We start from the raw sequence: 11,092 nt of genomic DNA, 5'->3' as shown, positions 1-11,092 counted from the left end.
TTTCGGGGTGGAAAAACACAGAAGAACATAAAAAACGAGATTCGCAAAGAAAGTGGCATGTGTCGAATTTTTGAAACATGAATTTTTTTTATCAATTTGCCCTTTTTCAGACTATACTGGCCAATTTTTCAGCGATTTCAAAAAGTTATAGCTTAGTTAAATCGCAATTATTCTTTTAAATGCCACCGAACATTGGAATAACTTAATTTCAATCCGATTTTTAAAATGAAGTAAGTAAGTCGTCTCGACTTGGGTATACCATACACCAGGTGAAACAAATATTTAAAATTTCGAAAACCAAATTATGTCTATTAAATTGTTATAACATGCCACATCCCATATACCATTTTAAGTAGAAATAGATAAGATTAATTAGTCCACCAAATTTGATTGCCATGTTAAAAAAATTGCAAGAGCCAATCGGTTTTTTCTAAATTATGGAGGCGGAAGTGGGCGTGGCAACATATTAAAATATATATATTCTGCGCGCATACTAAGCCAGTATACATACTAAATTTGGTGACTTTAGCTTCGTTAGTTTTCGAGAAAATCAGTTTTGTTAAATTTGCGGGGACGGAAATGGGCGTGACAAAATTTGTGTATGGTATAAAAATCATGGTGTTTCAAATGCTTCAAAAATTGACTAAATTAAATTAGCTTTAAGGCTTATTGGAATACTTTTCTATTCTTTGGCAGCCTTTGTCTGTCTTAAAAAGATTTCTTCATGATTGGCGTGATTCACATTCCAATTCAAAAACATTTCAATAAGATATCAGTTTTAAAGTCGGTTAAAACTTATCAAAGTTACAGATTCGAAAAAGCCAAGTGTTTTTGAAAGAATTTTTAAAATTTTTCGAATAAATATTTGCTTAGACTTTTTTTTGGTAATGCATAAATAATCAAACAACTTTTTTACACCTTTAAATGTCTCAAAATAATCCTGCAATATGGCTAATCTGGCGATGTACGTTACCGCGATAAGATACTCGGATTAAGATTTAGCGCATCCATAGGTATACTCTCATCTCTAGGTCTGGATCTCAACTTCAAAATAGACAAGTATAAAATGTATTTTCTTGATTTGAAAATAATTTTCATGTATAGTTTGAATATAAGCCACAAAACGAATTTTTATTTCCCTTCAATGGAAAATGGCATAATGATTTGATATATGTATGTCATTTTGTGATTTATTTAGTGTTCTATTTCATTGTATTAAATATTCTATACTCCAATTTACATTTTTTTAATGAAAATTAATTTTTGTGTGTGTATGAGTGTGTAAAGTTTCAAAAGATTTTACATTACCATTTCGATGTACTATTTCACTTTGATTTAATAGTATTGCTAATACACCTTTATATTTATTTTAGTTTAGTCTATAAACACCACAAAGACACACTTAAGCAATACCCGGCAATATGCTGTAAACCCATTACCCGTTCGTGTTTCTTCAACCAAATTTCAAATTTATATGTAAATAGGTAGGTACTATAAAATAATAACAAAATTATTTAATCTACTACACAAAAAAGAGGACACACAAGACAATATGATAAAACAAAATCAATTTTTCAAAGAATATTAAATAAAGGTTTTTAACTTAATCGAAGATACGTGAGTAACATTTTACGAAATACATAAGGGACAGGAATTCAGTTTTTTTTTGTTAGATTTAGATTTTAAACAGTTCTTTAGATTAGTGTTTGGTGTTTAGTATTGTTGTTACGACTCCCATAATAACTATTATTTAACAAAGTCGGGATTCTCCTGAATCTTTTCGGTAAACTGTAACTGGTTATCAATGATTTGGAATAGGACTTCTGGCGATGGAAACCGACCTGTTTGGAGTTTTGACCACACAGGAACATCATTCAGTGATATCTCAAATGCTCCAGACGATATTAGCTGACCCTCGAGCATGTTGCCCAAGAAAAAGATCATCATGCAGGCATAGATTTTATTTGTCTGCAAATGACCCCACCATCCGGGTGTGTTGAGTCCCAAAAATGTAAACGGACTAACCGAGCTAACCACCGACACAATGATGCAGATCTTGAGAGCGAATATCAGTTTGGACAAGTAATAGTTTAAGCCGGGTGGATCGTAGTTGGCTCCATGCACTTGTATTTGAGGATATTTCTCGCCCAATATGTTGACATAATCCTCAAAAGCTTTGCGGTAGCCGCATGAGTAGCTGTAAAGTGGATAGCATTAAATATGTATTGTATTATGTATATGTACGTCTTCTTATCAAACATCACGTTAATTAATTCCCCACCCCCCTCTCCTTTGACAAAGTACAGGTCAGACCACACTATCATTGCTTACCAATAAAGAAAAGTCATCGTCGGCGCAGCGATATTTTGTGCAAATTTTGTGGGCGGTATTTCCTTGGCCCCATCTCCTTCAGCAGCTAAAGCGTAGCAGGCACATAAACAGAGTACTAGCAAAGCCAAGTTTCTACCATTTAAAGCGTCCATTTCGTATATGCTGTTTTTTTATTTTTTTTTAGTTTATGATAGAGAGGTGCCGGACAGATGAATTTGAAACATAAATTAGAGATGGGAAATACTTGTGACTGTGGCAGCAAAATTATACGGGTACTCCATACACCGCAACTGTGATTTCTATAACTTAACCCTATTTTATTTTTATGTTATGTGTATTGTTTATGTTTTGTTTAAATGTTCAAGGCCCACTTAAAAGAACAATAATGCTACTATACTGTAAGAATTGAATACTGTAAATGTAAATCGCAGATAGCATTTTTCATATTAGTGCGTGATTTCTAAGCTGCTGTTTCTAACAAAAACCCTAAAAAACAATCGATACTTATTTCGTGAATCTTGTGATTTGAAATTTGTAATAGTTGTAACAGTCCATCCCTAATTGTCACTCCCTGGTCACACTGGCGGCAACAGCGTAGAAAAAAATTTCCAAAAATTAAATTAATAGCAGCGACTACAGCTTTTGTCATGGACGTCGAAAGCCCCGAGCACAACAGAGAATTTGCTGATGTGGATATTAACAATGGGGATGGGGCGGCATCGGCATCTGACGAGGAAGAGGAGGTGCCAGCTCCCGGCAGTGTGACTCTTGATGAAAATAATGATTTATTCGTATCGGCCATAAGTCCGGGTGACGTTACACACGTAAGTTCAAACAAGCACACAAAAGGATGCGTTGGCAGCATTTGCATTTACACGCAATTCATACTAATCGTACGGGTCGGGCGTTGCTCTGGCTTTGTGTGGCCTCAGCCGCCCCCCTTTTCATGCTACGCCGCTGCTACACTCCCCCTCAAAGCTTATCAGCGTTCCAATTGAATTTAAACTCTGCTTTGTAATCCCAACAGCAACTGCAGGAAGTTCTAAATGACGATGGTGATTACTTTATTAAAATTACAATATCCGATCCTCAAAAAATTGGCGATGGCATGGGCTCATATTTGGCCTACAAGTGAGTGATTCATTATAATTTCCTTATCGTCGATTGTATTGACACAATTTATGAATATTATTATTGCAGGGTGACAACAAAGACGAACATTCCCAAATTTAAGCGCAATGAGTTTAGTACATTGCGTCGATTTAGCGATTTCTTGGGCATTCATGATCTGCTGGTGGGCAAGTATATGCGGCTGGGCCGAATTATTCCTCCAGCTCCGTCAAAGAACATTATTGGCAGCACAAAGGTCAAGATTAGTCCACAGCAAACAGAACCAGGAACGCCAATCAATCAGGAATGGATTGAGATTCGTCGTGCCGCCTTAGAACGTTTCGTTCATCGTACTGCCCAGCATCCAATTTTGCGTGTGGATCTCGATTTCATGAATTTTTTGGAAAGCGACCAAGAGCTGCCCCGTGCCGTGAATACCTCGGCGTTAAGTGGGGCTGGTGTCATTCGCTTGTTCAACAAGGTGGGCGAGACTGTTAACAAGATTACGTACAAAATGGATGAAAATGATCCTTGGTTCGACGATAAAATTACCGAAGTGGAAAATTTGGATGCTAATTTGCAGAAGCTTCATAATGCAATGAAATCGTTGGTCACTTCGCGACGCGAATTGTCAGTGTTAACGGGTCTAGTGGCAAAATCCGCTGCCATGTTGAGCACTTGCGAGGAACATACTGGACTCTCTAGGGCCTTGTCCAATTTGGCGGATGTAGAGGAAAAAATCGAATTGTTGCGTTCAGAACAGGCTAATTCAGATTTTTATATTCTGGCCGAGTTCATTAAGGACTATTTGGGCCTATTTGGCGCCATTAAATGTATATTTCATGAGCGTGTCAAGGCTTTTCAAAATTGGCAATATGCCCAAATGCAGTTATCCAAGCGACGAGAAAATCGTGGACGATTTGAATTAGCCAATCGGGTCGATAAACTGGATCAAGCACAGCAGGAAGTTGAAGAGGTAAATAACAAATATGTCCCAATGGGTACAAAATTTTGATGATTAGACATTTACTAAAATTCATTTTATCTTCTATATTTTAGTGGCAAGGCAAAGTACAACGTTGCCAGCAACAGTTTGATGACATATCGTCGGAAATAAAGCGCGAAATGGAACGTTTTGAACTAACTAGAGTGAAAGACTTTAAAGCAAATATCATTAAATATATCGAAGATCAAATGGCACATCAGCAACAGGTGCAGAATAGTACAGAATTTAATAATCACATTTGATAACTAATTCTAAATATCCCTTCCTTTAGATTGTCAGCTACTGGGAAGCTTTTGCCCCATTTGCCCGTGAAATTGTTTAACTTGCATTTTTCATTTTTTGGTTTAGTAAAATCTCTAACGGCATTTCCAATAGAAAATGGATTTAACGGCTAGAAGCTCTCTAATTCAGCGGGACCAAAATTTCTTCTGGATATTTAAGCTATTCCGCTGTTTGTCAAATTTTAAAAATCGCGGTAACATGGAAAACTCACAAAAGAAAACAACAAAATAACAATAACGCTTTAAAAATTCCTCTCAATCATACAAAAAAAAGTTAAACTTTTAAAAACGTTGCATTCTTTGATTTTTATTCGTATTATTATAATTATTATTATTACTATTATTATTATTATTGAAAATATCGCTTTTATTTTTGTAAATGTGTATACAAAAAGGAAAAAATCACTGTTTACTATAGGCTTATATACACCTATTCTCATTTTTCATATATAAATATATATATATATATTCGGTATTACCTTAAAACAATAAAAGAAGAAGAAAGTGAAAAAAGAAATTGAATTATGTACTATACTAAAGAAAATGAAACAGATTTGCCCCCGTTTATTGTTGGTATATTATATACATATTTATGTATTATACATATGTATTCCTAATTAAAACATTTTGTAACATGACAACAAAAAACGCATTTTTATCAAATAAATTTGTAAATATGTACATTTAAATGTTTATTGAATATTTTAGTGAATTGAACGGAATTGGCTGGTAAAATCAGTAATAGTAAGTAATAAATTTAAAAGAAGATTTAAAACCGAAATTTTTAGTGTGTATAAACAGAAATAGAAAACAATAAAACTTTTGTAGGCACAAGATTATTTTCATTATAATATTGCCAATATTGATGATATTTCAGTTGAGATGTCGTTATACTGATTTTAAATTAATTCCTTTATATACAAACTATTTTTTAATTTATTATTATTGCATTCCAAGCCCATTGATTTAAAAATGTACCCATATGTATATACATACATACATACATATGTATATGCATACGAACTTTTCACATACTTTGAGTGCCTTTATACATACATATATTGAACTAAATATCTCATATACATACATATGTATGTAGGTACTTTTTAGTGTTCGTTTCGTCTCTGATTAAAAACTACAATGAAACTCAAACTTTATTGCTAATTAAAAATGCTGGAAATTAAAACGTGTTTCAATTTCAAAACTGGTTTCGGTAAATCGCTTGATTTTATCACAAAAAGGGTTTTTCGCAAAATCATTTTTTTTTATTTTACTACAATCTACAATATCTTATTAATACAAATTTAGTTTAATATGCAAAGGGGGAAACCCATAGTAGTCATTGACGATTTAAGCATAGTGACGAAAGAAAATCACAGTTTTCACATATATCGATAAATTTAATTCGATACATATTAATCGATATTATGTATTTGTTATCGGCCATTTGACAACTCTATAGTCATTGCTATTGTCGAGTCATTATAAGTTTCTGGAAGTTTTTCGCGTCCGAGCTATTGCAAGCCAATAAGTATAAATAGAAACCCGATCCTACTGAACTATTATTTCGTCACAAACAAGAGAAGTAAAAGGATATAATGGAGTTTCCACATTTGGGACAACACTGCAACGAAAGTACATGCAACAGACTGGGTAAGACTATTTTGGAAACCAGGAAGCAACATTAGCTAATTAAATTATTTTTCTTCTACATGCATATGTATATAGATTTCTTGCCTGTAAAGTGCGATTCATGCGACAAGGTGTTCTGTGCGTCACATTACAATTACGACCGTCACAATTGCCCAGGGGCTTATAAAAAGAATGTGCAAGTCCCCATTTGCCCGCTCTGCCACGAGCCAGTTCCTACGCCTCCTGGCACTGAACCGGATCTGACCGTTGGCCAACACATTGATAAACAATGTAAATCGGAGAGCAAGAAAATTTATACAAATCGCTGCAACGCCAAAGGCTGTAAACGAAAGGAGTTGATTCCGTTAAAGTGCTCGCAGTGTCATTTAAATTTCTGCCTACGTCATCGTCATACCAGTGATCACGATTGCCAGTCGCAAGCGAAAAAAGATGATGCTTCTAAATCCTCTCAGTCTATATTCAAAACCACCTCAGATCCGCGATCGAAAGCCGCCCAAGCAGCCGAAAATCGTCGCCAGAAGAAGCCAGCAAATGCATTTTTCAACTCAAATCCTCGACCAAGACCAGTGCAGGCCACACAAGTACAAAATATTCAAGGAAACATGGTGAGTTGAATTAGCAAGAAGACTAAATATTTTGATCGTGTTTTAAATTAACTTTTAAACATTATTTCAGAGCGAAGATGAGGCACTGGCCCGTGCTTTAGCCCTGTCCATTATGGAACAGGATGATAATGCAACATCCTCAGGAGCAAACAGTCAACTACCAGCAACCAATAACACACAGAGTGTGACTGTAGGTGGTCGTGATAGCCAACAGTCCAGTGCCAAGGATAAATGCTCGCTATCATAGGGCCCAATTTTCTTTACACAACACACATATCGTCTCAAACATTTACCACACAATCACATGACCAGCAGCCGAATGTAATACAAAACGCTGCCAAAACTAATAGTTGTAATTAAATCCAATTGTTTTTTATATTATTAATTGTTGTAATATTATTTATCAATAATTTACTTTGACTTCGTCACATTCTAAGCGGCTTAGCAAAAATAAACCATTGTTTAATCTAAATAGATATTTCTTTGTGTTTTGGGAAGAATAAATTGCAGTAGGTTAACGAGCTGTTTCAAATTGATCTTATGCAAGTGAATGAAATATTGAAAAACTATATACAATTTCGAAAGAGTAAGATTCGGCAAATCTCTGTTCAACAATTAGAATAAATGTGAAGTAATTAAACTTTAATAAAGTGGAGAAATATTAAAAGTAATAGAAGCACGTATTTGACGTTAATGTGAAAGTTGAGACCTAAGCACTTATCGTAAGTTGGGAAAACGTTTCTATAAGATCAATTTGGAACAACCCTATACATCAATACATTTGCATAGATACATATATGTTACATGGACTTAGATATAGATATAGAATACATATAAGTTACATAAGATTTAAAAATTGCAAACTATGCCGTGGTAACTGGCTCAACTTTTTCTTCTATCGCTGGTTCAGCTTCCTCGTTTTCCGTTGTCTGCGACTGCTCTTCCGCCAATTCGGGATTAGTAGTCAATGTGCTCAATTTTCGTCCCTCTACTGAGGATGAGGTACTGATTTTTCGTGCAAAACTTGCGACAGTCTCAGTGGCTAAGATACTGGCACTGGACAGTAATATTGAAACCTGTTCCGCTGAGGGACAACTACTAATGATCATATCATCGCTGGAATAGCCATTCGTTGTTAACAATTGTTCCAATTTGACAAACGATTGAATAATGTTATTCTGTGGAGAAAGAAAAGAAGAACAAAAATCATTAAGTTTTATTCAAAATATATTATTCGGTGAAATCTTACGCGTATGGGTCGAAAGATGATGAATTCCGTATCACGATTACTGAGATATAGTTGCATTGCCCGTTGTAACACTGCCAATTTAGCCTTGATCAAGCGCTGAGCCTCTTGAATAATGCTGCTTATTTGTTGTGGACTAGCCCAAGGGCTTTGCCTTAAGGCATAGTTTGCTTTAGGCGTCTCTGGTGCAGTTGTTGAAGAGAGTAGAGCTTGGGCCTTGTCCAGGAATGTTATCAATGGTGAGACTAACATATTCACGGCATCCTTAATGTATTGTTCACAAACTGTCTTCAACTGGCGATCTACTTCCTTGCGAGAGTCAAGCAAATGCTCTTTGATTTGCGGCGTACCCTCTAACAAGAATTCGAGCAGAGCATTATTGCTACCCATCGAGAAAAGTTGTTTGCGTTTTTGCAGTAAGCCAAATGCAGCAGTTTTCACTTTACTAAAGTCCAACGATGTCTCTTTAACTGTGAAATCCACTCGGAATGGAGCAATCTGCTCTCTTAGGATAAGTAAATGTTTGATTTCAAATAATTCACCATCGATGGGTGTCTTAGCTGCCGAAATTTTTGCAGCAGCGTGTGAAACACTCTGTATACAGAGTTTGAGAGCTTCCTGTGATAATCCTTGGAAAATTGGACGATCGACACAGCGATATAGACGAGAGAGACAAACTAAAGTACGACGTACTGTAGGATACCACATGCCATGTAAATCGGCTGGTGAATCTAAACAATAAACAATTAAATTCGTCTACATATATTTGACTGTAAATCGGTAAGATGACTTACTCAATTGTTTCACTCTATAGGCTGTGTCCACACTTTCAGTTTCCAGAGCACTCGATGCACTTGATATTATGGACACACGGGAATCAGAACGTCTTAGCTGGGCAGGCTCTTGCAGAGACAAGGCAATGCTCTATTATGAACAAAAATTAAACAAAATGAATAAAAGAAAATGTACGAATTTAGCAGCAAACAAACCTCCATCATTTCGAGTTTCTCTGGATAGGCCAGATCACCAGAGGATGGGCTAAAGTTTTGTATATCCGATTGAAGATACAAATGGGCACGAAAAACCAAACGTTCTTGGACATCCTGCAGTAACTGATGTACTGTTGTCCCAAAAGCCTCGAGTGCTGTAGCTAAAGAGAATAAATAGTAATATTGAAATTAGGAGATCGAATACTATTAACTAGATTAACTTACGATTCTGTTGCACATGTTCCTCAAGCATTTCGATGCGAAGTATCGAGCAAATCTCGGCCAGAGTCTCCAAATGATTAATGTGTATGATAAAAGGCCGCAAAGTATCATACAAAATGGTACAAAGCCCATCCAGATAGACACTGCAAGTCAGTTAAACATTTAACTATTTGCTTATTTTATAACTTATATATGTAAATAGCTTACGTTAAGTGTGGAGCTCCTGTTGTAAAAAATTGATAAAACAAACGCTGCTCATCCTGACATACATGCACCAAAAACGAACAGGCACTTCGCGTCAGTGAGCAATGATCTCCTTTGTGAGCAATTTTCACATTTTGTATGGATGAATTAACGGCCGGTGACATCACACTGGCTCTTTGTGCCAAATAATGTTGCTGCAAATCCGTCATCAGTTGACCATACTCCTGGCCACTGTGCTCTTCCAGCCGTGATTCAATCAATTGGGAAACCCGCTTCACTTTCGCTGCTGCTGTTTGATATTTGCCATAGTACAGCGCAAATGCCGCATCAGGAGCTTTTAGGGCATTTGTGGCATCTGAAACATTCTGTTTCGGATGCAGAGTGGCTTCCGTTGCCTGATTGATCACATTCGTTACATAGTTTCGCACTAATCCTGTGGCTTTGGCCAAACATTGTCGATACTTTACATTGAAGGCAGCCGAATCTTTGAATTTGGGCTAGCAAATTAAAAGTGTAGCAATTAGTATTATTAATAATCTATATGTTCAATCTGCAACTTACATTCTCGGCTATATAGTTTAGGCATTCGTCAATCTTATTTAGGCACTCACGGAATGCTTCGCTGGCCACTGATAATGTTGGACTTTGTAAGCGTTGATTCAATAACTCAACCTGACTGAAATAGTGCAGACGCCTTTGTATATCCTGGCTCAAATCTTGCAGCTTTTCTTGCTCATCGATCAATTGCTCGCTGGCCGTGTTCAAGGCACTAGTCTTTTGATGGACAAACTCGTACTCATCGCTTAGCGCCTGCAGCCGTCCCATGGCCACCGATATCTGTTGCAGCATATCGGAACATTCCGCTTTGCGTTGTTCCAATTGCTGTAGATATTTTTGATAGCTGGCATCGCCACGTTGCTCGATCTCCGAGTTTACATTTACAAACCACAAAAGGAAATCGTTTGTGTTGCTAAGGCCTTCCTCAGGGAGCTGCGCTACGTCATCACAACTAGGCGCACTTACAGCCTTAGTGGGCGTGGCATTAGCCGGTGGCTGTAAACAAACAAGATTTGTTTTAGTGATGTCAGTGAACTTTACCGCATTCGCCAGTTACCGCTGGAGCTGAACTCAGGCTCTCGTCGTTGCGCCACAAATTGGTCAAGGCATCCAAACACTCATCTTGCTCTATACTTAGCGCTGCCAAGGGATCAGTCTTAGACTCCCATTGCATCAAGCGGTTCCGAATTTTCCGTAAATTTTCATTCTCATTGCGAGCGCTGGCGACGTCATCCATCTTTCTGGAGACAAATCAATCAGCTGTTTACGTCTCACTTGAATTTCCGATACCGATAAATTCAATAGTGATGGCAAGAATTCAACCAGTGACGGAGATAGTGATTTTTATAAGTTGCTAACAATTTAAATTATTAAGCATTATATAGAGT

The 11,092-nt window shown here is 36.6% G+C and overlaps 4 protein-coding genes across 4 annotated transcripts; 2 read left to right on the top strand and 2 right to left on the bottom strand.

Annotated features, from left to right (window-relative positions):
- Positions 1–1,170: 1,170 nt before the first annotated feature.
- On the bottom strand, positions 1,171–2,580 carry LOC6644156 (thioredoxin reductase-like selenoprotein T homolog CG3887). Its single transcript, XM_002067147.4, has 2 exons — positions 2,332–2,580; positions 1,171–2,197 (listed from the first exon to the last, which is right to left on the bottom strand). The coding sequence occupies exons 1-2, from the start codon at positions 2,481–2,483 to the stop codon at positions 1,747–1,749; spliced, it is 603 nt and encodes a 200-aa protein (XP_002067183.1). The 5' UTR covers positions 2,484–2,580; the 3' UTR covers positions 1,171–1,746.
- A 306-nt stretch (positions 2,581–2,886) lies between these two features.
- LOC6644155 (sorting nexin-2) lies at positions 2,887–5,241 on the top strand. Its single transcript, XM_002067146.4, has 5 exons — positions 2,887–3,155; positions 3,359–3,462; positions 3,532–4,417; positions 4,501–4,653; positions 4,719–5,241. The coding sequence occupies exons 1-5, from the start codon at positions 2,979–2,981 to the stop codon at positions 4,767–4,769; spliced, it is 1,371 nt and encodes a 456-aa protein (XP_002067182.1). The 5' UTR covers positions 2,887–2,978; the 3' UTR covers positions 4,770–5,241.
- Positions 5,242–6,179: 938 nt separating this feature from the next.
- On the top strand, positions 6,180–7,458 carry LOC6644086 (AN1-type zinc finger protein 2A). The gene is made up of 3 exons (XM_002067145.3): positions 6,180–6,381; positions 6,457–6,986; positions 7,057–7,458. Exons 1-3 carry the CDS (start codon positions 6,327–6,329, stop codon positions 7,231–7,233), a joined length of 762 nt encoding a protein of 253 aa, XP_002067181.1. The 5' UTR covers positions 6,180–6,326; the 3' UTR covers positions 7,234–7,458.
- A 251-nt stretch (positions 7,459–7,709) lies between these two features.
- On the bottom strand, positions 7,710–10,999 carry LOC6644085 (conserved oligomeric Golgi complex subunit 3). Its single transcript, XM_002067144.3, has 8 exons — positions 10,762–10,999; positions 10,209–10,700; positions 9,651–10,144; positions 9,447–9,586; positions 9,222–9,382; positions 9,027–9,156; positions 8,236–8,963; positions 7,710–8,164 (listed from the first exon to the last, which is right to left on the bottom strand). Exons 1-8 carry the CDS (start codon positions 10,939–10,941, stop codon positions 7,850–7,852), a joined length of 2,640 nt encoding a protein of 879 aa, XP_002067180.1. The 5' UTR covers positions 10,942–10,999; the 3' UTR covers positions 7,710–7,849.
- Positions 11,000–11,092: the final 93 nt, after the last annotated feature.

The sequence above is a fragment of the Drosophila willistoni genome, assembly GCF_018902025.1.
Source record: "Drosophila willistoni isolate 14030-0811.24 chromosome 2R unlocalized genomic scaffold, UCI_dwil_1.1 Seg167, whole genome shotgun sequence".
Classification (NCBI taxonomy): domain Eukaryota; kingdom Metazoa; phylum Arthropoda; class Insecta; order Diptera; family Drosophilidae; genus Drosophila; species Drosophila willistoni.
Note: the sequence above shows the minus strand (reverse complement) of the source record. Positions and strands in the feature narration are given on the sequence as shown.

Excerpts from the sequence above, each read along its gene's own strand:
- LOC6644156 (XM_002067147.4), bottom strand. The coding sequence starts at position 2,483 with ATGGACGCTTTAAATGGTAGAAACTTGGCTTTGCTAGTACTCTGTTTA. Across the intron at positions 2,198-2,331 it reads ACGATGACTTTTCTTTATTG|CTACTCATGCGGCTACCGCA; the intron begins GTAAGCAATGAT and ends TCCACTTTACAG.
- LOC6644155 (XM_002067146.4), top strand. The coding sequence starts at position 2,979 with ATGGACGTCGAAAGCCCCGAGCACAACAGAGAATTTGCTGATGTGGAT. Across the intron at positions 3,463-3,531 it reads GGCTCATATTTGGCCTACAA|GGTGACAACAAAGACGAACA; the intron begins GTGAGTGATTCA and ends TTATTATTGCAG. Across the intron at positions 4,418-4,500 it reads CACAGCAGGAAGTTGAAGAG|TGGCAAGGCAAAGTACAACG; the intron begins GTAAATAACAAA and ends TCTATATTTTAG.
- LOC6644086 (XM_002067145.3), top strand. The coding sequence starts at position 6,327 with ATGGAGTTTCCACATTTGGGACAACACTGCAACGAAAGTACATGCAAC. Across the intron at positions 6,382-6,456 it reads AAGTACATGCAACAGACTGG|ATTTCTTGCCTGTAAAGTGC; the intron begins GTAAGACTATTT and ends ATATGTATATAG. Across the intron at positions 6,987-7,056 it reads AAAATATTCAAGGAAACATG|AGCGAAGATGAGGCACTGGC; the intron begins GTGAGTTGAATT and ends ACATTATTTCAG.
- LOC6644085 (XM_002067144.3), bottom strand. The coding sequence starts at position 10,941 with ATGGATGACGTCGCCAGCGCTCGCAATGAGAATGAAAATTTACGGAAA. Across the intron at positions 10,145-10,208 it reads TAAACTATATAGCCGAGAAT|CCCAAATTCAAAGATTCGGC; the intron begins GTAAGTTGCAGA and ends TTAATTTGCTAG. Across the intron at positions 8,964-9,026 it reads CTATAGAGTGAAACAATTGA|ATTCACCAGCCGATTTACAT; the intron begins GTAAGTCATCTT and ends TTTATTGTTTAG.